Genomic DNA, 23,579 nt, shown 5'->3' on the forward strand with positions numbered 1-23,579 from the left:
TAGAGAGTTTGGGATGGATATGTACACACTGCTGTATTTAAAATGGATAACCAAGAAGGCCTACTGTATAGCACAGGGAACTCTGCTCAATGTTACGTGGCAGCCAGGATGGGCGGGGAGTTTGGAGGAGAAGGGATATGTGTATGTGTATGGTTGAGTCCCTTTGCTGTCCACCAGAAACTATCAAACATTGCTTGTTAATCAGCTGTGTGTAGTTGCTTTAGTCATGTCTGAATCTTTGCAACCCTGTGGACCACAGCCCACCAGGCTTCTGTCCATGGGATTTTCCAGGCAAGAATACTGGAGTGACTTGCCACACCCTTCTCCAGGGGATCTTTCTGACCCAAGGACCAAACCCCCATCTCTTAGGTATCCTGCATTGGCAGGTGGGTTCTTTACCACTAGCACCACCTGGAAAGCCTGTTAATTGGCTATGCCCCAATACAAAAGTGGAGAAGGCAATGGCACCCCACTCCAGTACTCTTGCCTGGAAAATCCCATGGACGGAGGAGCCTGGTAGGCTGCAGTCCATGAGGTCACTAAGAGTCGAACATGACTGAGCGACTTCACTTTCACTTTTCACTTTCATGCACTGGAGAAGGAAATGGCAACCCACTCCAGTGCTCTTGCCTGGAGAATCCCAGGGATGAGGGAGCCTGGTAGGCTGTTGTCTATGGGGTTGGACAGAGTCAGACATGACTGAAGCGACAGCAGCAGCAATACAAAATTAAAAACTTAAAAAAACTGTCTTCCATGAAACCGGTCCCTAGTGCCAAAAGGTTGGGCATTGCTGATTTAACCATAATAAGTAAACTTAATATTCATCCAGGGGTCACATGTGCCAGTGCAGTGGGGAGCGGCTGATTCTTTCATAATATAGTAAGATACGCTTTGTATATATTGTTTAAAACAATGAATTAAAAAATAACCCAAACAGGGAAGCCTACCACATAATTTCTGAAGGGACTTCTCAGAGTAGGTCTCCCGGTCACAGCCCTTCCCAATGTAGTTGGTCTGCAGCTCCGTGGTGATCTGGATGGAGGACACGGCCCCATCGCACGTCTCCAGGTGGATGCTGGGAAACAGGGGCACGCTCCTTGAGCCAGGCTGGTACTCAATCCTCTTGGTCCAGTCTGAGTAAACAAGGAAAAGAGTGACCGTCAGTCAGGTGCAGACAGTTCTGCTGTAACATGTGCTTTGAAAATGTACATTTGTTCCAACACAATTGGTACCTTTGGAGAAGGAAATGGCAACCTACTTCGGTCTTCTTGCGTGGAGAATCCCATGGACAAAGGATAGGCCTAGCAGGCTATAGTCCATGGGTTCGCAAGAGTCAGGCAGACTTAGCGACTAAACCACCACAATCGATATATTAGGAAATGATTCGAGGATAACGGGGATTTCACATTTACTTATGCAAGATTTTGTCCCCAAGAAACACTAGATGAATTCAGAAATCCACACCTGGCTGAGCTAAGCCACATAGGAAGGCACAAAACAGACCCACGTACAGACCTCAAAACATCTACCAGCTACTCCACTCGCCATGTGTAATGAGCCACACCTGCCTGCAATGCAGTTACAGCTTTCTGTGTCATTCAGAAAACCCTCTTCACAATAATGCATCAGCTTCAACCCTTCCTATATCCACCACCACAAGCAAACCTCAGGTCTCTTCAAGGCAAGGTACCGTATGTACTGTAGTACTTATATATTTCTTAATCATTTAACCTGTGTAAAACTGTGCTGGTGTTGTTTTTGTGTGTGTCTTTTTTTTTCAAATAAGGTTGGCTTTTAATTTATTTTATTATTATTTTTGACTATGCTGGGCCTTTCTTCCTGTGCATGGGCTTTCCCTAGTTGTGGTGAAGGGGTGGTGTCTACTCTCTAGTTGCCATATGCAGGCCTCTCACAGCAGTGGCTTCTCCTGTTGCAGAGCACAGGCTCTAGAACTCTGGTTTAATAGTGGTGCACTGGCTTATTGCCCTGGGGGATGTGGGATCTTCTAGGACCAGGGATTGAACTCATGTCCCCTGCCTTGGCAGGTGAGCTCCCAACCACTGGACCACCAGGGAAGTCCCTTTGTCTCTTTTTATGCATCACTGAGTCAGACACGACTGAGTGACTGAACTGAATTTAACTGAACTGATGATGTTTTTGATTGTTGAGTCCCTTGTCCCATTTTTCCCAGCAAGTTGATTTTCAGGAACGCATACACCTTGCCACAAGCAAACAAACAAACAAAAAAAGAGGCCAAGATAATTCAGGACTCCATGAAGCCATGGGGTTAGGCACAATGATTCCTTCCCTTTCAGGACTGTGACTTAAGTAGGGCTGATGGTCTTATCCCTGCATTTTAGTGGAAAAATAACTTGGAGACATCAAAGTGTGGGAGAGGAACAAAATCACAATCAAAATGACACTACACAAAAAAAGAGCAATCAACAAAAATAAACACTGAGAGTGAGCGTACACAAGAACTGATTGAAACAACAAGAGTGGAGAGTCAGAGTCTAGGCAAGGCCATGCTCACGGTGACTGGCAACAGCACTTGCTGACAATGATGCCTGCCTGAGAAGTCTACGTAGGCCTGAGCCAGACTTGTGGGTAGAAGTCTGAATCATCAAGGAACATGAGTTGTGGATACTATTTTATATGACTCTCAAACATTTGTCACATTGCTAGGTGGTATCTCTTTTTTAAAAAGTTTTTTTATGTGAAACATTTTTAAAAAGTTTTTTATATGAACCATTTTTAAAAAGTCTGTTGAATTTGTTACAATATTGCTTCTATTTTATGTTTTGGTTTTTTGTCTGGAGGCATGTGGGATTTTAGCTCCTGGACCAGGGTTGAACCTGTACCCCATTCATTGGGAGGCAAAGTCTTAACCACTGAACAACCAGGGAAGTCCCTGGATGGTGTCTTTATGCCAAGGTAAAAATGAAAATCTATGGATTGCCTGCCTCACCCTTGGGAAACTCAGAAAGTCTTGCATTTAGGATCATTCATCAGCCACCAAGGGGCTTCCTGAAAATACCCATTGGCCATTGGCTGCCATCTTGAGGAAACCAGCAGAGTGAAAGGGCTGAGCTTAGGGACAGAGGGCTTTGTTCAGTGAGCAAACGTATGTTTGAGCTTCTTATGCCCCCAGCTTTGCTTGGAGCATCACAGATACAGCAATGAAGGAATCTGAAAGGGTCCCTGCCTTGTGGAGCTGAGAGAGAGACAAGCAATGGATACGCCATGCTGTCCTATCACGGAGGGTAAGTGCTATGAAAGGAAAAGTGGTGACCTCTAGAGAGGAACTTCTTCAGATGGAGAGAGTTCCTGCCTGAGCTGACGCCTGAATGTCAAGGATGAAAGCCCATGGGGAGCCTCAGAGAAACTTGTTTGAAGTAAAGGCAGCAACGATCTTGGCTTGACTCCATCAGGTCAGGAAGTTCTTGGGCAGGTTATTGAAGGTCTCCAAGCCTCAGGCAGCTTATCAGTGAAGTGGGGCAACCATGTGGGCCTGGCATGCAGTAGGGCTCCAATCCTTGCTCTTCCTTCCCCAGAGAGGAAAGGAGATGCTCACACCCCCTGCACATTCCACATAACCCGGCAATCTGGGTTTAGCTCTGAACCCCCATGATAACCAACCACCCTGTAATGTATTTTTTGGAGTCATGAGCAAAGATTTAACACCACGTTGTGAGGTTTCTCACCAGGAACTTGCTATGGGATGATTTTTGTTTGTTTTTAAATGAAATTTTATTGGCGTATACTTGCTTAACAATGTTTCCACTGTACAGCAAAGTGAATGAGCCATACATATACATATATTCACTCCTTTTTGGATTTTCTTCCCATTGAAAGGATGTTTAGATGACAATGACTATAGGTAAAAGAGAATCTACCCAATTATATGTTTTCTCTCAGAGCCCCCAGGAGCTGTGTCTGGAATGGCCCATTACCTCCTGGAGGATAAGACCATGGAGTTGCTATAGCCCATGTGGCCCCAGGTCAATCTAAAGGACAAATCACTGGCAGACAGGAGGGCTTTTTGTCTGATATATCTGAAAGTCACCGTGCTGTAAGCAGCAGTCCACACATGACCAGGCTCATCTCAACCTAGGTTCAAAATATCGCATACCATTGTGCATTCAGTCATGCAATTTCTTCTGCATGGAGCTCCTTTCCTGTTCCTGTCTGTCTGTTACCTCTACCACATAACTTTCAGGATATCTCCAGTCTGGATAGAAACCTTCCTCTGTGCCCTCACAGCATTCTCAACAGTAGAGTCCAAGCTGATGGTAACTCTGAATCCCCATCATGCTGCGCGATGCCCTGCACAGGGCAGATACTCACTAGACAGTGGGAGAAAGCATGAATGGATCCTGTAGGATGTCATTGGAATGACCCATTTGTGTGCCTTCCCCTTCTTGTAACTAGGAACTCTTTAAAGGCAGGAATTGTGAGTTTACTTTTGATCCCTCCACACCAAACTGTAAGCCCAGGAAATATTTTCCAGGTGGATCTGGGGGGCCCCAGAAACCTAACCTTGACTTCAGCCCTGGCAGCCTTTCTTGAGCCACAGACAGAACCCATAGCCTATTTGTAGCTTATCTGGTACTTTCCCTGTCTGCCCCTACTCTCGTCCTACAGAAACAACCATTCCAACAGAAGCCATCACATGTTTGCTTCTCTTTGTTCTCAAAGGCACTTGGTCCAGAAATGATATGGAAGAATATCTTCCCAGTAACAAGACATGGTATCAAGGAGGAGGCTGCTCTCCTTCCCTTCCTCACTCGTGTCTCTCTGTATCATCCTTCTCTTTAGAGATGCAATTTAAAAAGATCAGAGAAATGGTTCTGTGGAGGGTGCCCATGGTATGGCCCTATATCACCAGTTCTTGAGTCTCTCCTGCTAGTGGGTGAGAGATTCCTCATAATATCTACTTCTGGAAGCCCAAGACATCCCTGGTATTGGTGTTCTGTGGGGGCCGTGGGCATCTCTTTCTCATCCAGATATGTTAGTGGTTATCTTTGATGAGAAATTCCAGCTCAAGTCTTTTTAGGAGTGTAAGTACCAGAGCAAATAAATAACAAGGCTGTATATTGTCACCCTGCTTATTTAACTTATATGCAGAGTACATCATGTGAAATGTCAGGCTGGATGAAGCACAAATTGGAATCAAGATTGCTGGGAGAAATATCAATAACCTCAGATATGCAGATGACACCACCCTTATGGCAGAAAGAGAAGAGGAATTAAAGAACCTCTTGATGAAAGTGAAAGAAGAGAGTGAAAAAGTTGGCTTAAAGCTCAAAAAATCCGGTCCCATTGCTGCTGCTGCTGTGTCACTTCAGTCGTGTCCGACTCTGTGTGACCCCATAGATGGCAGCCCACCAGGCCCCCCATCCCTGGGATTCTCCAGGCAAGAACACTGGAGTGGGTTGCCATTTCCTTCTCCAATGCATGAAAGTGAAAAGTGAAAGTGAAGTTGCTCAGTCGTGTCCGACTCTAGCGACCCCATGGACTGCAGCCCACCAGGCTCCTCCATCCATGGGATTTTCTGGGCAAGAGTACTGGAGTGGGGTGCCATTGCCTTCTCTGCTGGTCCCATTGTGTCATGACAAATAGATGGGGAAACCATGGAAATAGTGACAGACTTTATTTCCTTGGGTTCCAAAATCATTGCAGACGGTGACTGCAGCCATGAAATTAAAAAACGCTAGCTCCTTGGAAGAAAAGCTATGACAAACCTAGACAGCATATTAAAAAGCAGAGACATTGCTTTGCCAACAAAGGTCTATCTAGTCAAAGCTGTGGTTTTTCCAGTAGTCATGTATGGATGTGAGAGTTGGACCATAAGGAAAGCTGAGTGCCAAAGAATTGATGCTTTTGAACTATGGTGTCGGAGAAGACTCTTGAAAGTCGTTTGGACAGCAAGGGGATCAAACCAGTCAATCTTAAAGAAATCAGTCCTGAATATTCATTGGAAGGACTGATGCTGAAGCTGAAACTCCAATACTTTGGCCACCTGATGCAAAGACCTGACTCATTGGAAAAGACCCTGATGCTGAGAAAGATTGAAGGCAGGAGGAGAAGGGGACGGCAGAGGATGAGATGGTTGAATGGTATCACCGACTCGATGGACATTAGTTTGAGCAAGCTTCTGAAGTTGGTGAAGGGAAGCCTGGCGTGCTGCAGTCCATGGGGTCACAAAAAGTCGGACACAACTGAGTGACTGAACTGAACTGAAATAGTGGAGACAGAGTCCTAGCAAAGTTTTCAGTCCTTTTGCTGCCTTTGGTTAAGGGGGCAAGGCCCTCTCCAAGGAGAAATCAGGGAGAAAAGATCTTGAAGAACATCACACCTGCCAGTAGCTTTTGTGATCTCATGAGGCGTGTTTTTGAGGGTTTATGGAGAGCAGACAAACTGCAACCATATCGTAAAAGAAATCAATGAAGCTTTCTGAGTGTAGCATCCTTGACGTAGTGGGAAGCTCACACAAACATCTTTCATTTTTCAAGAAAGGGCGGAGGTTTAAGAGAGCAAAAGGCAAGTCATCAAACTCAGTGTTTGCCACATGAAATATCTATTCATTCTCATTTTCTGGAGGGTAGAATGGCAAGATGTCTAAAAGTATGACCTCCAAATTCAGGGTGCCTGGACTCAGACTCCAGCCTTCTCACTTCCTGCGTGGACTCCGAGTAAACCACTTACCCACCTTGAGCCTGAATAAAAGTAGCACCTACCACCAGGATCTGGGGAGATTAAATGCTGAATCATTTCAGCCTCAAACACAATGGATACATTCATCAGATATGGTATTAATGTTGTTAATTGGTCATGTATTCAATAACATTTATTGCAGGAAATAAGAGGACATACAATTATAAGCATCTACAAGATGCTAGGTGCTTTGACATCTGTTCTTTCATTTAATCCTCCCAGCGACCCAGTGAGTGGGTGTTACTATCTTAATAGTGCACATGGCAAAACTGTGGCTGAGAGTTGGTGTGACTTGCTCAAGGCTGTCTAGTTCTTTTACAATAACTCCTCTATGATTCCGAGGATTTGCTGGGACTGAGAATGGCAATTTTTACAGATTCATCTTGAATATTCAATTTACACTGATAAATTTTTTTTAATGATAATTTCTGATGATGGTAAAGGATCAAGGAATATTGTCAGTTTCATCAATGCTTGACCTTGGGGGCAGTTGTAGGGGTCGAGGGGCTGCTTTGATACTGTAGACTTGAAGAAATCTGGGTTTGAATCTCATCTCACCCAAATTCGGGTCATGTGACCTTTGCGAAGCAGTTATCTTTGGGCCTCTGTGGCCTCACCTGTAGATCTGAGATACTTATACCTCCTCATAGGCTTGATGTATGCATTGAAGGCTGAGGGCCCAACAGAGCGACCTTCCCCATGATACCTCATGATAGAAACATCCCACTTTGGTTCACAAGCTTCCTAAACTTCTCTGAACTATCCCACTTGGAAACGAAATCTTTTTGGAAAGAAAATAATTCCAATTCATGAAAGATCTAGAGACTAGTTAATGAACTGTTGTTCATTTTTTTTCTTAAATAAAGAGAAAAGAAGTAGACCACCTATTGTTTTAATACTCGGGCTCAATGGCATCATAAACATTCTTGGAAAGGTTACCCTGGAATGCCTTCAGGAATTAAATTCCCTCTCAGGGGATTAAAGATTTAGAAATGGGATGAATGTATTATAACTCCTGCTGAATTTGGGGAACATATATTTTCTCATTAGGAAAAGATTAACTACTTAGAACTCTCTTATTAGATGCCTGGAGGTGGAAAAAAGCTAAGCTGAGACTTCTGGAAAGCACAGGCTTTATGGGCTCTTGTAATTCAAGACACTCGGTAAATCGTTCCAACTCTATACTCAGAAGTGACACCGAAGGAGGGAAGGGAAAGACACAGGTGTGTCTGATGCTTTTTTCCCCTTAACTGTGCATGTTCAAGGGCCTCCAGCTCTTCCTAGTCTCAGCTCCTAGCAGAGGAAGAAGCATCAGGTTGTCCAGGAAATTGCTGCATTCATACAAAATAAATGGCTCGATGTGGGGATGCTGGGGAGGGGGAGGGATAGGAAAGGGGTTGTCCTGATCAGGGACTGTTCAGTTAGCTGATATTCTAACTAGACTCTGTAGGTGTCAACCACCTGGCATCTTTCAAGTCTTTCTTCCAGGGATGGGTGACTTTGATTTGGTACCCAGGGACTTCCTTTCCTACTGGGAGAAGCTCGGGAGGTGGACATGCTCAACAGGGAGCATCTTTATCTTCACTGGCATCCAGTGCACCTGAGCTGGGGGTGAGTGAGGAGGTAGAAATGGGCTGGAGAGGTAAGTGGAGGTCAGATGATAAATGCTGGCTAAGAGGTTTGGGTTTCATCTTAGGACCAGTGAAGAGCTATAAATGGGTGTTTAGTGAGGGTATGAAGAATGCAGACTGTGCTTTGGAAATGTCACTTAGCAGCTAGATTAGGTCTGGTGTCCAGAACACTAAAATATCTCCGATTGCCACCTCATAATCAAGCCACACAGAGGGTCACCACTGACAGGGTCACACAATAGGGAAATTAACTTCAGTTCAATTCAGCCAAATTCAACAGTGTTAATTCTGCAGTTGGACAGACTCAGGTCTGAATCATGACTTTGCTACTTTTTGGCTGTGTGGCCCTGGGTAAATCACTGAACCTCTCTGAGCTTCATTTTCACATCTGAAAATGAATTAAAATTTATGATTACATAAATCTACCTTGAAGAGTTGCTTTGGGAATTGGAGAAAAGGTTTGCAAAGCACAGGGCTTCCCTGGTGGCTCAGTGGTAAAGAATTTGCCAGCCCAGCAGGAGATGCAGATTCTATCCCTGGGTCAGGAAGATCCCCTGGAGGAGGGCATGGCAACCTACTCCAGTATTCTTGCCTGGGAAATCCCATGGACAGCGGAGCCTGGCGGGCTACAGTCCATAGAGTTGCAGAGTCTGACACGACTTAGCAACAAAACAATAACAAATGCAAAGCACCAGGAACAGACAGCTACTGCTACTACTCCTGTCAGCAGTCTTGTATCATTCTTATCATTATTCTGATGCTATGCATTTACTGAGCACCTACTATGGGCTAGGCAGAGCCCCAGGCATGAGCGACAGAAAAGTGTAACTCATGAGCCCTGACTCAGAGGCACTGACAGTCAGGTAAGGGCAGTGACAGGCACACAGCCAGCTTTAAGGCAGACAGAGGGACAAAAAGCAGACCCCAGAGAACAAAAAAGAGGTAAGTTATACTGACTAGAGTGAACAAAGGAGGCTTCCTGGAGGAAGTGATCTGGACTTCGTTTTAGCATAGGTTGTATTATTATTTAAGTGTGATAAGGCCAACAAATCAGGATATAATTGCCATTGAAAAGAGAGTTTGTTATACTCACAAGTCTCCAATAGAGGGGGTCCCCCACCACTGGGGATGCATGGAGAATCACCAGGGATAGTTAAGAGGTAGAGGGAGAGGAAAAAACCATGGGCAAGAGCCTGTGCTATGGTTTGCATGGAAGGAAGAGGTCAGGCAAGGTAAGCAGCCTTAGAATCACCTAGTTTGTATAATTTCAGTGGGCTCTGGGGCATGGAGCTGTCCCTAGCTGTCTGGTACCTGGCCCTGGGGTGATTAGTGCAGGTAAATGTTGGCTGGAGTGTGAGACCCTGATAAAAGAGGTGGGTGGGATGTAGGTTTTGGGTTGGTTGGTCAGTGCCTGAAAAGCAAAAGGGTAAGTTGTTCATTCTCTCTAGGAATTCGCTGATTGAGGGGGCAGTCTCTCCAGGCTCAGCCAGGCCCTGGTTGTCCAAGCATCAGGATGCAGGCAGAAGGCACGGTTAACACAGCACTGCAGGATGCGGGGCACACGGTGGGCAGAGAGAATTGGAGGGTGTCACCACCATGGCCTTGGTACAACAACAAGCAGTGCTACTTAGATGGAAAATGATATGAATGGTGCTCCCCACTCAGCGGCCTGGTGGGACTCAGCAAGTGTAGACAAATGTAAGGCCAGGAGTGGGCATCTAGGAGACCTGGTGTGAGATGGGCCAGAAAGCAACTTTGGGGCCAGATTGGCAAGGACTTGAGTGCTGGGCCAGGAAGTGAGCTTTTTGGTAAGAGAGTGACAAGAGCCAGCTTCTGAGACCCTCCTCATGTCTCCTTTCCCCCAGGGCTCCTGGAGTGGAGTCCTCAGAATCCCAGTCTGATTTTGGTTAGAGCCATGGTGACGCTTAGACAACGAAGTAGAGACATGAGGGAGGAGGAGTCAGATGCCTGCCTCCTCTGCCTGCCAGCTACTGCACCTTGCGCAAGACACTCCTTGTCTGTAAAATGCGGAGATATTACAACTATAGCTCATGGAACTGGTGTGGAGATAAGGTTAGATCATATACGTGGTAAGGCCAGGACTTGTGCCAGGCCTATAGGACTCTAAGACTCAACCTCTAAAAGGAATCCTGGCTTTTCTGAGTTCATTTTCTTTTAACATTTTCTCTACTGCTGTTGTGGGTCTATAAGCAGGAGATGGGACATTTAGCTGGAAGGAACAGAGACTGAGTCAGAAACTCAGTCAGAGACTGAGACTTCCAGTCAGAGCTGGAAGGAGTCAGAGCCAGGCATCCAGTCCTGGCTCCAAGACCAGCTTCATGTACAGAAGGGCCCCATGCTTGGTGTAACACTCTGCTGTCACTGTCTTGAAAATCATTTTGACCCCAATAGCTGCCTTTCCAGCTGAATAACCTTGGGCATGTCCCTTCATGTTTCTGAGCCTCAGTTTCTTCACCTGTAGAATGGGAATATTAATTAACTATCCCAGAGAGAGGAGCCTAGGTTTTGGGGTCAGACTAGGTGTAAGTCCTAGGTCTACCTATTGGTACCATGTGCTGGGGGGCCAGTCAGCTCCTTTCCTGCCTAAGTTTACTCATGCAAACACTGGTGATATTATCACCTATTTCAGAGCTGTTGAAAGGGTTTATATCAGATGATACATGCAAACTACTTAGCCTGGGCCCAATACATAAGACATACATCACTTTTTAAGCATTAAATTATGCGATTTTCCCTTCCCCAATTAAAAACAATTACACGCAGGCACACTTTCAAAAGAAAGAAAACACAAACTCTCTGAACTCAATTACAAATATAAGGAGTCCTCTCCCTTCCATCATTACTGACCCCTTTCCATTTACTATACTTATCTTCACAAGAGCATTTTATTACCTTTTAATTCTCACTAAAAAGAGAGATCTTAATTAACTACAAAAAAAGAAGGAAGGAAGAGAAAAAATACCCACAGTTCAGATCAGGAGGTACAACTCAAAGCAGCCCTTTGCCTGGTGCTCAGTCCCTGACACCCCGGTGGCTGGTCCTTCTCTTCCTCCAGGTCCCAAATCGCATGTGACTTTGTAAAGGAGGTTGTCTGGGTCTCGTTTTGGTGATGCGCCCTACCTCTACCCAACTCCTGCCTGGCCTTCCCCACTGAGAATTATTGACTCATGTATCATCTATTCATGTACCGGAGCATAACTTGTACATCACTCTGCAGGGCCTGGTGCATAACTGGTATTCAATAAATATCTAAGAAATGAGTGAATGATTAGGTATATGAAAATCAAAACACACACACTCACACACAGACACACACACACTCACACATTCTAATTTGGCTGCCTAATGCAGGGAATGGAGAAGGCAATGGCATCCCACTCCAGTACTCTTTCCTGGAAAATCCCATGGACGGAGGAGCCTGGTAGGCTGTAGTCCATGAGGTCGCTAAGAGTTGGACACGACTGAGCAACTTCACTTTCACTTTTCACATTCATGCATTGGAGAAGGAAATGACAACCCACTCCAGTGTTCTTGCCTGGAGAATCTCAGAGACGGGGGAGCCTGGTGGGCTGCCGTCTATGGGGTCGCACAGAGTCAGACACAACTAAAGTGACTTAGTAGCAGCAGCAGCAATGCAGGGAAGCTAAACTGCCAGGCACTAAAATGTGAAGAATCCTAGATATAGCTGCTGTGTGTGTGTGTGCGTGCGTGTGTGTGCATTTGTGTGTACACACATACATACACACTTCAGCCTGAGTGTCTGTGGACGAGTGTGTATGATGATGAAACTGCACTTGCATGTGAGTCCAATTTTGGAAACCCTCATGTATTTGCAACCTTTTTAGTCCCCCAAGATGTCTCAATAAATGTCAAATGAGACAACCAGTAATTTGTCCTCAAATTTTGTCCTGCCTGTGAAGTTCTCTTTAATTTCCTGATGATAGAAGGGTTTAATTTCATCCCAAGTCACCATCTTGATTACCAAATCCTTGGTCTGAGAAAACCCTCACATCGTCACCTGGGGGATTTCAAAGTCAGGCATGTGGGTGGACACTTTCAGGCCTTATTCTGGAAGCATCCAGGCAACTGCGGATAGTTTCCTGCCCAATAGCTCCTTGACAAAATCAGGGGCTTCTATCATACCCTCTTCCCTGGCCTATTATTGTCAGTCAGGAGAACCAGTACCATGAGGTAAGTAAGGATCATATAAAGATGCTTATGATCAGATTAAATTAAAAAGATCTGCATGTTGCATGTGCATGCTCATTTGTGTCCAATTCTTTGCAATTCCATGGACTGTAGCCCGCCAGGCTCCCCTGTCCAGGGGATTTCTCAGGCAAGAATACTGGAGTGGGTTGCCATTTCCTACTCCAGGGGATCTTCCTGACCCAGGAATCAAACCTACATCTCTACGGTCTCCTGCTTTGCCAGGCAGATTCTTTACCACTGCGCCATCTGAGAATCCCAAGCCTAAACCATTTCTGATTTTGTGGAGGGCAAAGGAAACAACAGATTCTGGGACAATGCTACTTACTGTGGTCTATAGAGGGGTGTGGCCTTGGAGTTACTTGTTATAGGTCTGCCATAGAAATCCAGGGTAACATTTTAAAAAACTTTATAGCAATTTGACAGGGTGATTTTATGCTTATCAAATCCAATAATACTTAAAAATTGGCTTACATTTTGAATGTCTTTGCTATTTATTTCATTTTTCTAGAAATTTGTCTCATTGTTTTTAAAGAATTAAGGTTCATGATGATTGGGAAAAAAGCCAATCCTTCACCATAGGTGATTTGAGAAGTACAATAGGGAAGAATAAACCTGACTTTCTATTAGATCTGTTTCTTTTATTTTAACCTTTGTATTCTATTTTTTGGCTACAAGAATGTTGCTAATTCCCTGAAATATACATGATAACCTATTCTCAATGCTCTAATCTTTAAGAGTATAAAAGTTTTCCATTTATATAGAGATAAGAAATTACAGAACAGAGAATAACATTTGTCTTATTGGAGGTCTGTAGAAACCTCATGACCTGACCTACCTGCATAGTTGCAAGAACAAAGGATTCTAACACCAAGATGTTTGCAACAACCAACCATACCCCCCTCTCCTTTTAGTATAAGAGCAGCCTGAATTCTAACTCTGATACAATACTTGTTTGGGACACCATTTGACCATCTTCTCAGTCTGCTGGCTTTCTGATAAAGTCGCTATTCCTTGCCCCAACAATTGTCCCTTGATTTATTGACCTGTCAGGCATTGAGCAGCACGAGCTTAGATTCAGTCCAGAAGCACTACTCTAAATAATATCCTATTTCCTAAAACTTACATCCAAAGACTTCAAATCTAGAAGGCAATACTTTAGAGCATTGTAACATTTTACCCTATATATCTACAGGGCTACTAATGCCCTTCTGCTTCTGAATTTTAGAGGACTCCTGAGATCAAACTCTTTCCACTCCAGGTTTTGTTTAAATTCCTTTTTAAACATTAATTTATTTATCTTAATTGATGCTAATTACTTTACAATATTGTGGTGGTTTTTGCCATAAATTGATATGAATCAGCCAAGGGTATACATGTGTCCCCCATCCTGAACCCCCCTCTCACCTCCCTCCCCATCCCATCCCTCTGGGTTGTCCCAGTGCACCAGCTTTGAGTGTCCTGTTTCATGCATCAAACTTAGACTGGTGGTCTATTTCACATACAGCTAATATACATGTTTCAATGTTATTCTCTCATATCATCCCACCCTCACCTTATCCCACAGAGTCCAGAAGTCTGTTCTTTACATCTGTGTCTCTTTTGCTGTCTTGCATATAGGGTCATTGTTACCATCTTTCTAAATTCCATATATATGCATTAATATACTGTATTGATGTTTTTCTTTCTGACTTACTTTACTCTTATAATAGGCTCCATTTTCATCCACCTCATTAGAACTGACTCAAATGTGTTCTTTTTAACAGCTGAGTAATATTCCATTGTGTACATGTACCACAGCTTTATTATCCATTCATCTGCCGATGGACATCTAGGTTGCTTCCATGTCCTAGTCCACTCCAGTTTTACAACCATCATTACAAATCACTACAACAACTTCCTACTTTACCTCTCTTTATGACCTTCTAATCTACAGTGGTTAACATTCCCTAACCACAATATATCTAATTATTCTTCCAGGGATTCCTCCATGATTGCTCCAATCTAGACTGTGCCCTCTCCTTCCCAATTCACAGGGCTTGCAATTTACCTCATCTACATGGAGCTCACACTGCACTCCCCAAATTCTTGTCTATACACAGATTCAGGGTCAGGGCTGGCTTCAGGAGAATCACCTGTAAAAGTTCTCAAGACAGCCTTTTGGGTCTCACCTTGGGAGATCCCAGTAGAAGGTTTTGAGGAGGAAGCCCTGGAATCTGTGATTTTAATCAACCTTCCTCCCCAAAGTGATCTGGATGCAGAGACAGACTTGGAAATGACCAGCCAAAACAATTTGCTGTTTAGTCACTAAGTTGTGTCCAACTCTTTGCAACCCCACAGACTGCAGCACATCATTATCTCCCAGTGAAGGCCTTGTTCACACTCATGTCCACTGAGTCAGTGATGCCATCCAACCACCTCATCCTCTGACGTTCCCTTCTCCTCCTGCCTTCAATCTCTCCCAGCATCAGGGTCTTTTCCACTGAGTCAGATCTTCACATCAGGTGGCCAAAGTATTGGAGCTTCAGCCAAAACATATTGGGCATTAAAATTCCACTCCATCTCTCACCACATTCATGACTTCCAACAGTCAGGGAGAGGCCTGAGAAGGGATTTCTGCTCCCTATGCAGGATGACCACAGGGAGATCTATTTGCTGCCTGAAAGCTGACCCAGCAGAGTAGGACTTGACACCGAATGAGCTTAGAACAAGTATTCTTTTCTTTCTTCACATTGTGTGGGTTCTGATTCCAGAAGAACTACAGATGCAGGGCCAGAGCTCTTAGTGGAGACAGAGCCACTTCCAGTTGTGAGGCATTAGATTATACCTCCTGACCACGTGATTGATAAAACATTTTTTCATATATTGAGATATAGGGAAGTCACTTTGGTTTACATGTGAAGTAACTTGAAGTTTCTGCTAACTAAAATAGCCTGTTTGTGGCCTATCAAACACACAGTATACATCTGCTTTAATTATGAAAGAAAAGGGCACACTGGCCAGAAGCAAACAATGTCCATGTTAAAAATAAGGATTAAATGCCCCTCTACCTGGTACACGAATGCTGGTACTCCTTTGACGATAAGACTCCCTTCCCAGGTGCCAAAGCCATACTGCCTCGCTGTGTGCATGTTGGTCTGTTCTTTTTTTTTTTTTTTTAATCTTAAAGAAATGTAACCATGACTTGTTTAATATTCTTTGTTCTGACAAGATACAAAACTGTGATGAAAACTCTACTTCTCTGGAGCAGTTTCTCAGAGTAATCTAGGAAGCTGGCTTCTGGTTTAAACCAGTTTGACTCAAATAAAACTCTTTTCTACCCTTATTATTGATTGTTTATTGACTATTTTCATTGACACCTTCCTCCGGTGGAAGGAGTACACTTCCCTTCCCCGGTGATTTTGGGGTTGGCCACATGACTGATTGTGAACAGTAGACTAAGCTATTCATTTACTTCCGTGATTGTTTTCCACCTGAAACTCTCACCCTTCACCTCCATCTTCATCTACCATCACGAGTTCCACAAGAGCGGGTTGCCTCCTTTGCTTAGATTTGAAATCTCCAGTGGTTGGTGGAGTTCCTGGAACATGGCTGGTTCTCACTACATATCTGGGGAATGAATGATATGGCTGCTTCATGGAAGGTGTCTGTGCTCATGTTCTGGGTTCTGGGAATCTTCCTGGCCCGTTGCTCTGGTCAGCCTTTCTTCCTGTTGTCTTTATTCTTGGATTCTCCTGCTCCTTCCAGCTTCTCTGAACTGAGGATGCTGCTGCTGTTCTGCTGGGCTGGGTTTAGGGTTCATTCTGTGCACTGTGTCTCCAGATCTGCCCTCAGCCGGGGGTGAGGTCTGTTCTGCTCCCATGCCTGACACAGGCCCCCTTGGCACTGCACCCCAATCTGGTCAGCCCCTGGCTGTTTGCATGCTAGGAGGGAATCCATTCACTGGTCCTCTGATGCCCTTGGGAGCACCTTAGTTTTCCAACAAGCCTCTGAACTTGCTGATGTAGGCACCCCTTCTCTAAAGCTTGGGTCCTCCCCCTTTCGCCCTGGCTCCACACTCTCCAGGATTGTCAGTGCTGCCACCGAAGTGAACCACATGGTGTTCAAAAACCAGGGCCCCATGCCAAATTTGGCTACTCTTACTCCCCACCCTTTTCATTCCCAGAGATTCTCAGCTCACATGCAGAAACATGTCCAGCAGAGTTGATGCTGGAAAGGGGCAGAAACCAGGCAATTTAAGAGCAGCCATTCTGGAAGACAAGTCTCCCAAGGGGGAAATCATTAACTCAACCAATCAGGGTACTTTCTCTTGGATTTATAGAAGCTTTTCTTTCTTATGTCCAATAAACATGAGCATTTTCCAGGCAATTTTCTTATCTTGGGACGAATGCATTATTGGTACAAGATGGAGTAGCTATTCTTCAAGAATCTTTACTTTTATAGCCTTGAAAAGCATTTACAATGCAAGCATATGGTTTTTCAAGCACACACTTTTAGTCTTTTTGTAAAGATGGCTTATGTAAACTTTTCAGACTCCAGTCACGTAAATCTTTTTAATCGATAGATCAGTGGCACATGGTTGCAGAATTAATTTTTTTAAACAAAAGGACCACAACTCCAGGTGATATTAGAGGACTGCAGGGTTTTTCATTTCACTGATTGACTTTATAAAATTGGGACCAAATTATCATCTCTTTGGAAAATATGGCACAAAGCTGCAGAGTCCATCAAATACATTGGAAATCAGAGTCCAAGCGCCCAGGACTGGGGAGAGGTGTCCTTCACATGGATGGGCAGTGGGAGTCATCACAGATGATTAGACTGATGCTTGGCAAAACATACCTTGGGCCTCAAAATGACCATATGCTTTGGCCCAGGTGATAATACTCCTGAGAAAGTACTCCAAAATGCAGACAAAGATTTTTGCACAGATATTCACTGATACACAGAAAAGCAGAACCGAGCTAAAGCTGGACAATCACTTTGTCCCATTTGACTTCAGGAACCCCATCAGGCACACTTGACCTTCTTTGAAAGAATGTTAGGCAGCTGATGAGAGGGCGGTATGGTTTCATGAAGTGGGATAATACATGTGGCACCAAGTTAAGTGGGAAACACGCAAAGTTCAAATGACTGTGTATGAAGGGAGAAAAGTATACTGTAATATTGATAATACTGCATTCATTGGATCATGGGGAACTTTTATTGTAATTATTATCTTTAAAAAGTTTCTTTTCAAGGGCTTCCCAGGTGGTGCTAATGGTAAAGAATCTGCCTGCCAGTGTAAGAGACGCAAGGGCCAGGAAGATCCCACATGCCATGGAGCGATTAAGCCCATGTGCCACAACTCTAGAGCCTGGTAGCTGCAGAAGCTGGCGCACCCTAGAGCCCGCGCTCCACAACACGTGAAGCCACCACAATGAGAAGACTGAGCGCCGCAACAGAGGAGCCTCCACTCACTGCAACCAGAGGAAGCCCGCTCAGCAACAAGACCCAGCACAGCCACAGAGAGATGAATGAAACTTAAGTATATATATTAAAACATTCTTTGCAAATGAGCAGGAAACACTTTATAATTTAAAATATATTTATATTAAAAAGTTGCTGTGGTCCAATTGCTACTTATCATACAGAACTTGTAAATGCTGCTTGAAAACCATCCCTCTCCTTTGGCCACTTGGGCAGACAGACAACCTGCCGCTTCCCTTTGCCACAGAGCTCCTGTTGGCGGGTCTGAGCGCCGCCCACACACTAGGCATGGGATGCTTTATCTTGCATTCAGTCATGAAGGGTGTTACAAATCCATGGTGGGCTGAGAGCCTGAAGAGCAAAAGCCTTGGAGTTTGGCAGGGAGTGGCATGCTGTCACTGCTTCTGGGCCTGTAGCTGGGAAGAAGGTGGGCGAGTCAGTCCACATGTGGCTGCCATTCACCAGACCTCAGTGGGTAGATGGGTCCTGCTGTGCTCCCTGCCAGTGGATGCTGCCAAGTATCACTGGCTGCTGTCACCTAGGGATGCAGGTCAGAGACAGACCCGGCACTGGGAGAGAGAGAGGGGCTTCTGGCCTCCCACAAATGACTCAACGCTGAAATAAGGCTGAACAACCCACGTGTCTTAGGCTGAAAATGAGGTCACATTGCACTCTAGATACTAATTTCCATCAACCAGATTATCAGAAATTCATCATCCTCAGAGTGTACTAGTTTCTACAGCCCCAGACAGATACTCCACATTGGCCCACAGTCTGACAGGGGAGCTCCAAGCCTCTCCAGACCCCTTGAGCTTCCACATTGCTCTGGGCCCATGTGCCCATACCTTGCCCTGCCCTCCTGACCAGGGTGATCAGCCTCCTGCTGAGGACCCCAACTGTGGATGCTCTGAAGGCCCATAGATCTCAGCGACTGACTCTGTTCCATGGGAAGGGAGGGAGAAGGGAAACTCCCACTCCCACCTGCTGAGGCCCACCACGCTCCTTTGGGCTCCAGTGAAGTCTGGCTGGTACACCCACAGCTGAACAGAATCTCTCTGGAAAGTTCTGTCTACTTCATTCACTGTCCACTTTGGAAATCTGACTGCATCTGTCATGAGAACAAACAGGGAAATGCATACTGGTTCATCCATTCGTGCCGAGTTTTCTCCACACTCTTATCTGCAACTTGAACTCTTGTCTCTCCTTGCTCATAGAACAAGAAATGCTGAGTTGGACATGGACAAGAACCCATGGCTGGCATGATTCTGAACTGAAGGTGCAGAACTGAAGGACTAGGCTCTGCTGGAGCACTCCTCCCTGCCTCTTCCCATCACAGCGTCCATCCCTACCTCCTCAGGGCACCTGGCAAATTGTACTGGCCCCTCAATAAGCCTCAGTGCCCCTTCATCCCTTTCCAAAGGCTTAGGCACCCCTACTCTCTGCTCTTCCAGGCCCTGGGCCCTGTCCCTGCTCTGACTTCCTCGGATTGGAATCATATATTCAGGATCTGGTCACCTGCTTGCTCTCTTCCCTCTTCCAGCTCCTGACCCCAGGGTGCCCTGCTCACCTGGCTCAGGCCGGGCCCTGGGGGAAGTTCCCTGTGTTGAATGGAAGCATTGAGAGCATCTCTTATGTGCTGGGACCTCAGCCACCCCTCTGCATGGTTAGAGCGGAGTTAGTGCTCTCGGCCACCGTCCTGGCATCTCCAGGGTCACTACATGCTTCGCTCTGTGAGTCCAGGGTGGACTCCTAGCTCTGCAGTCTGTTGCTCAGTCCACCAAGAGCCACATGATGAGGATGCAGAGAGGGGTTGCTGGCATTATTCTGCCCCTGTTAGAGATGAGGATGAGCTTGGCAAGGAGAGGTGAGTGACTGGCTGTGGTCACATTCATCATGAGAATCAAGTGTCTGGTTGATGTTCAGATGATAAATATCAGTGTCTAGGCTGATGATGCCTTTCAGTAACGCAGAGCAAGAAGGAAACCACCACTTAGTAAACTCTTGCTGGGCCTTTTGTATGTGCTATCAGTCTGCATGGCATCCAACTGAGAAAGGGAGCAGGCCCTCCAAAAGTAGGAGGGCCATTTCACCGATGCTGAGAGCCATTTAACTTATATGCAGAGTACATCATGAGAAACACTGGACTGGAAGAAACACAAACTGGAATCAAGATTGCTGGGAGAAATATCAATAACCTCAGATATGCAGATGACACCACCCTTATGGCAGAAAGTGAAGAGGAACTCAAAAACCTCTTGATGAAAGTGAAAGTGGAGAGTGAAAAAGTTGGCTTAAAGCTCAACATTCAGAAAATGAAGATCATGGCATCTGGTCCCATCACTTCATGGGAAATAGATGGGGAAACAGTGGAAACAGTGTCAGCCTTTATTTTTCTGGGCTCCAAAATCACTACAGATGGTGACTGCAGCCATGAAATTAAAAGACGCTTACTCCTTGGAAGGAAAGTTATGACCAACCTAGATAGCATATTCAAAAGCAGAGACATTACTTTGCCAACAAAGGTTCGTCTAGTCAAGGCTATGGTTTTTCCTGTGGTCATGTACGGATGTGAGAGTTGGACTGTGAAGAAGGCTGAGCGCCGAAGAATTGATGCTTTTGAACTGTGGTGTTGGAGAAGACTCCTGAGAGTCCCTTGGACTGCAAGGAGATCCAACCAGTCCTTTCTGAAGGAGATCAGCCCTGGGATTTCTTTGGAAGGAATGATGCTGAAGCTGAAACTCCAGTACTTTGGCCACCTCATGCGACGAGTTGACTCATTGGAAAAGACTCTGATGCTGGGAGAGATTGGGGGCAGGAGGAGAAGGGGATGACAGAGGATGAGATGGCTGGATGGCATCACTGACTCGATGGACGTGTGTCTGAGTGAACTCCGGGAATTGGTGATGGACAGGGAGGCCTGGCGTGCTGTGATTCATGGGATCACAAAGAGTCGGACACGACTGAGCAACTGATCTGATCTGATCTGAGAGCCATATAACCGAGGCTGAGATGTGAAATGACCTGCCTGAGAGCACCTCCCCAGCAAATGGCACCAACTAGCTGGCCTGACTCCTAAGCCCACTTTAGAGGCCTCTGTTTCTTCATCTCCTTCATGGTTCAAACGGAGATGCTCCTGTGAGCTCAGCACAGTTCTGTCTTGGGACGACCCTCTGAGACAAATGCTATTCTTAGTCTCTTCTTGCAGACACCATATCTGAGGGCTCAAAGAGGTAAGTGACCTGCCCAATGTCCCTGAGCCAAGATGTGATGGAACCTGGATGTGAATCCAGATCTTTCTGGCTTTGGAGCAGTCCTCCCAAGCCCCACTTTCTGTTGACTCCCTTCAGGGAGGAATTCAAGTTGCCTGCAAGTATTTAAAAGAACTGTCCATGGAAGAGGGAGTTGGCTGACTACAAGCGGCTCTGGGGGCAGACCCAGGTCCATGGAGAGATGGGCAGGTGGGCTGGGGCACTGAGTCAGGAGACCTATACCAGCTCTGGTTCCACCTCTCAGCATCTGGATGTCCTCTGGCAAGTCCATCCCCTTCCCAGGGTCCAAGGGGTCATCCAAGAAGGCCTATAGATGCCCTGCTGTCCTGAACAAAGGCAGGCATCACCTGTGGGCTTGTATGGCAGGAGTGGTACTCTCCCCACCACTATCTGGCAAGCCACCATCCTCTCTCATGGTTCCTTACTGTTCAACAACACGTTTTCTTTATAACATGAGGAAAGGGTTCCAACTGTGGGACTGTCCCCAAGACACCTTTCTTTCAAAGGTCTCCCAAGGAGGCCAGTGTCCTCCTTTGCTTTGAGACACTGCAGCTGAATGAGCAGTGGTCCTGCAGGCAGACAGGACTGGATTTGAAGGCTGGTCCTGGATATTAGTAGCTGGCTGGCAAGAGTCTCAACCACCAAGTCCTCGTCTGCAAAACGGGAAGAACACAGCTTTCAGGGTGTGATGAAGAGTGACTGGGTACATGAGTACCTGCCTCAGCCACACACAGGGCATGGCACACAGGAAGTGCTCGGTCAGCAGTGACTATTAATGTGGCTGAGTGCTGCTTGCGGTGAGTGCAGTCCACTCCCCCCTCCCCCTCAGGACTGAGATTATGGACCCAGAAACCTTGGGGCTCATTTCCCCCCAGGCTCACATGGAGCCTGGGGGAGCCGGGTTTTCGGGTGGGCACATTTATCCAGCTAGTCTTTAAGTGCTTTAAAAAGTCATGGAGGAACTTCCATGGTGGTCTAGTGGGGAAGACTGTATTTTCTCTGCAGTGGGCTAGTGTTCAATCCCTGATTGGAAACCTAAGAAGCCACATGCAGGCTGCACAGCACGGCCAAATAAAGAAATCACTGAGTAGGTAAATCAACATCCTGTTCAGAACCATCTGTTGCACCTTAAGGACCGACTGTGCCCACAGTGTCCCAACAGGTCATTATTCACAGCGCAGGAGAGCCCCATGAAGCCTCTCTGGGAGCACAGAGGCGCACCTGGCAGATCTGAGCTGACTCAACAACCACAGTCCTGGGGTCACACCCACTGGAGTTAGTGGGATTCTAATTACTGGAATTGGGACAAAATGTTCCACTGTGATCTTAAGAATTGAAATAAAGGAAACTAAAAAGAGCTGCTGTTCATTAAGCCCCATCACGTGTGGTTCTGAACATGGTACTACACACATTACCTTTCATCTCATCCTCACAAGAAGGCATTGTTGAGCCCTTTACACTTGGGGGAAGCCCAGCCAGGCAGGAGTGACTTTCTCAAGGCTGAAGGCTGGGTTGGAGCTGAGCTGGGACTGAGACCTGGTTTCTCAGCCCCCTAGACTGCTCTTCCCACCCCACCTCACTGTCTCCCTTTGGTCCAAGTCTTAGCCTCCAAAATCAAGGACTTGGTGCTTAAGCCACACAGCCTTACCCAACTCGATGGATTTCAGTGTGTGTATGTATCTGTGCCCATTTTTATGATAGTATATATTTTATCACAACATTATTTGATCACAACATTATTTGATCACATTATTTGCCTGATGATTTAAATTAGCACTTCCACACATAGAGCCTCTTGTGGTCTTCCTAAATCATACAGAATAATTGAGCCAAGGGTCATGATTCTTAATTTATAGTTGAGGAAACCCAAGCTAGCCAGGGAAGGGGCTTCAGCAAAGCCTGAAAATTATGATGGAGCTGTGTTGATGAAGCCCTTCCCACCGCCATCTAACTGTCTGCACTGTTTCTGTACCTGACTGCTGCATCCCTGGGCCCCATCACCCCCCCCCCCATCCCTCTGCGGGGATATGGGATGGGGGGTGGTAGAGAATCCTGATAAAGAGGAGAGTCAGTAGGACAATGAAGGGAGGGCATAGGGATGAAGGAGCTGAGCCCCTGGGATGAACCTCAAATAAAGCCAAGTTCCGTCCTGTTGAGCAGAAGGGTAGATGGTGGATAATCTTCAGGCTATGTCTCTGACAGGAGAAGCTGAGCTTGGGGCGGCATCTTTTGGTTTGAAACTTAACACCCAGGTCTTAGGCTCACA

The 23,579-nt window shown here is 45.8% G+C and overlaps 1 protein-coding gene across 2 annotated transcripts in view; it reads right to left on the reverse strand.

The window, feature by feature from the left end:
• Positions 1-23,579, reverse strand: part of CLSTN2 (calsyntenin 2) — a 745,907-nt gene that overhangs the window by 130,309 nt on the left and 592,019 nt on the right. For both annotated transcript variants that reach the window (XM_070794086.1, XM_070794095.1), the window contains exon 6: positions 948-1,133. In XM_070794086.1, coding sequence (XP_070650187.1) covers positions 948-1,133 — 186 coding nt within the window. The remainder of the gene's footprint in view (positions 1-947; positions 1,134-23,579) is intronic.

The sequence above is a fragment of the Bos indicus genome, chromosome 1 (assembly GCF_029378745.1).
Source record: "Bos indicus isolate NIAB-ARS_2022 breed Sahiwal x Tharparkar chromosome 1, NIAB-ARS_B.indTharparkar_mat_pri_1.0, whole genome shotgun sequence".
Lineage (NCBI taxonomy): Eukaryota > Metazoa > Chordata > Mammalia > Artiodactyla > Bovidae > Bos > Bos indicus.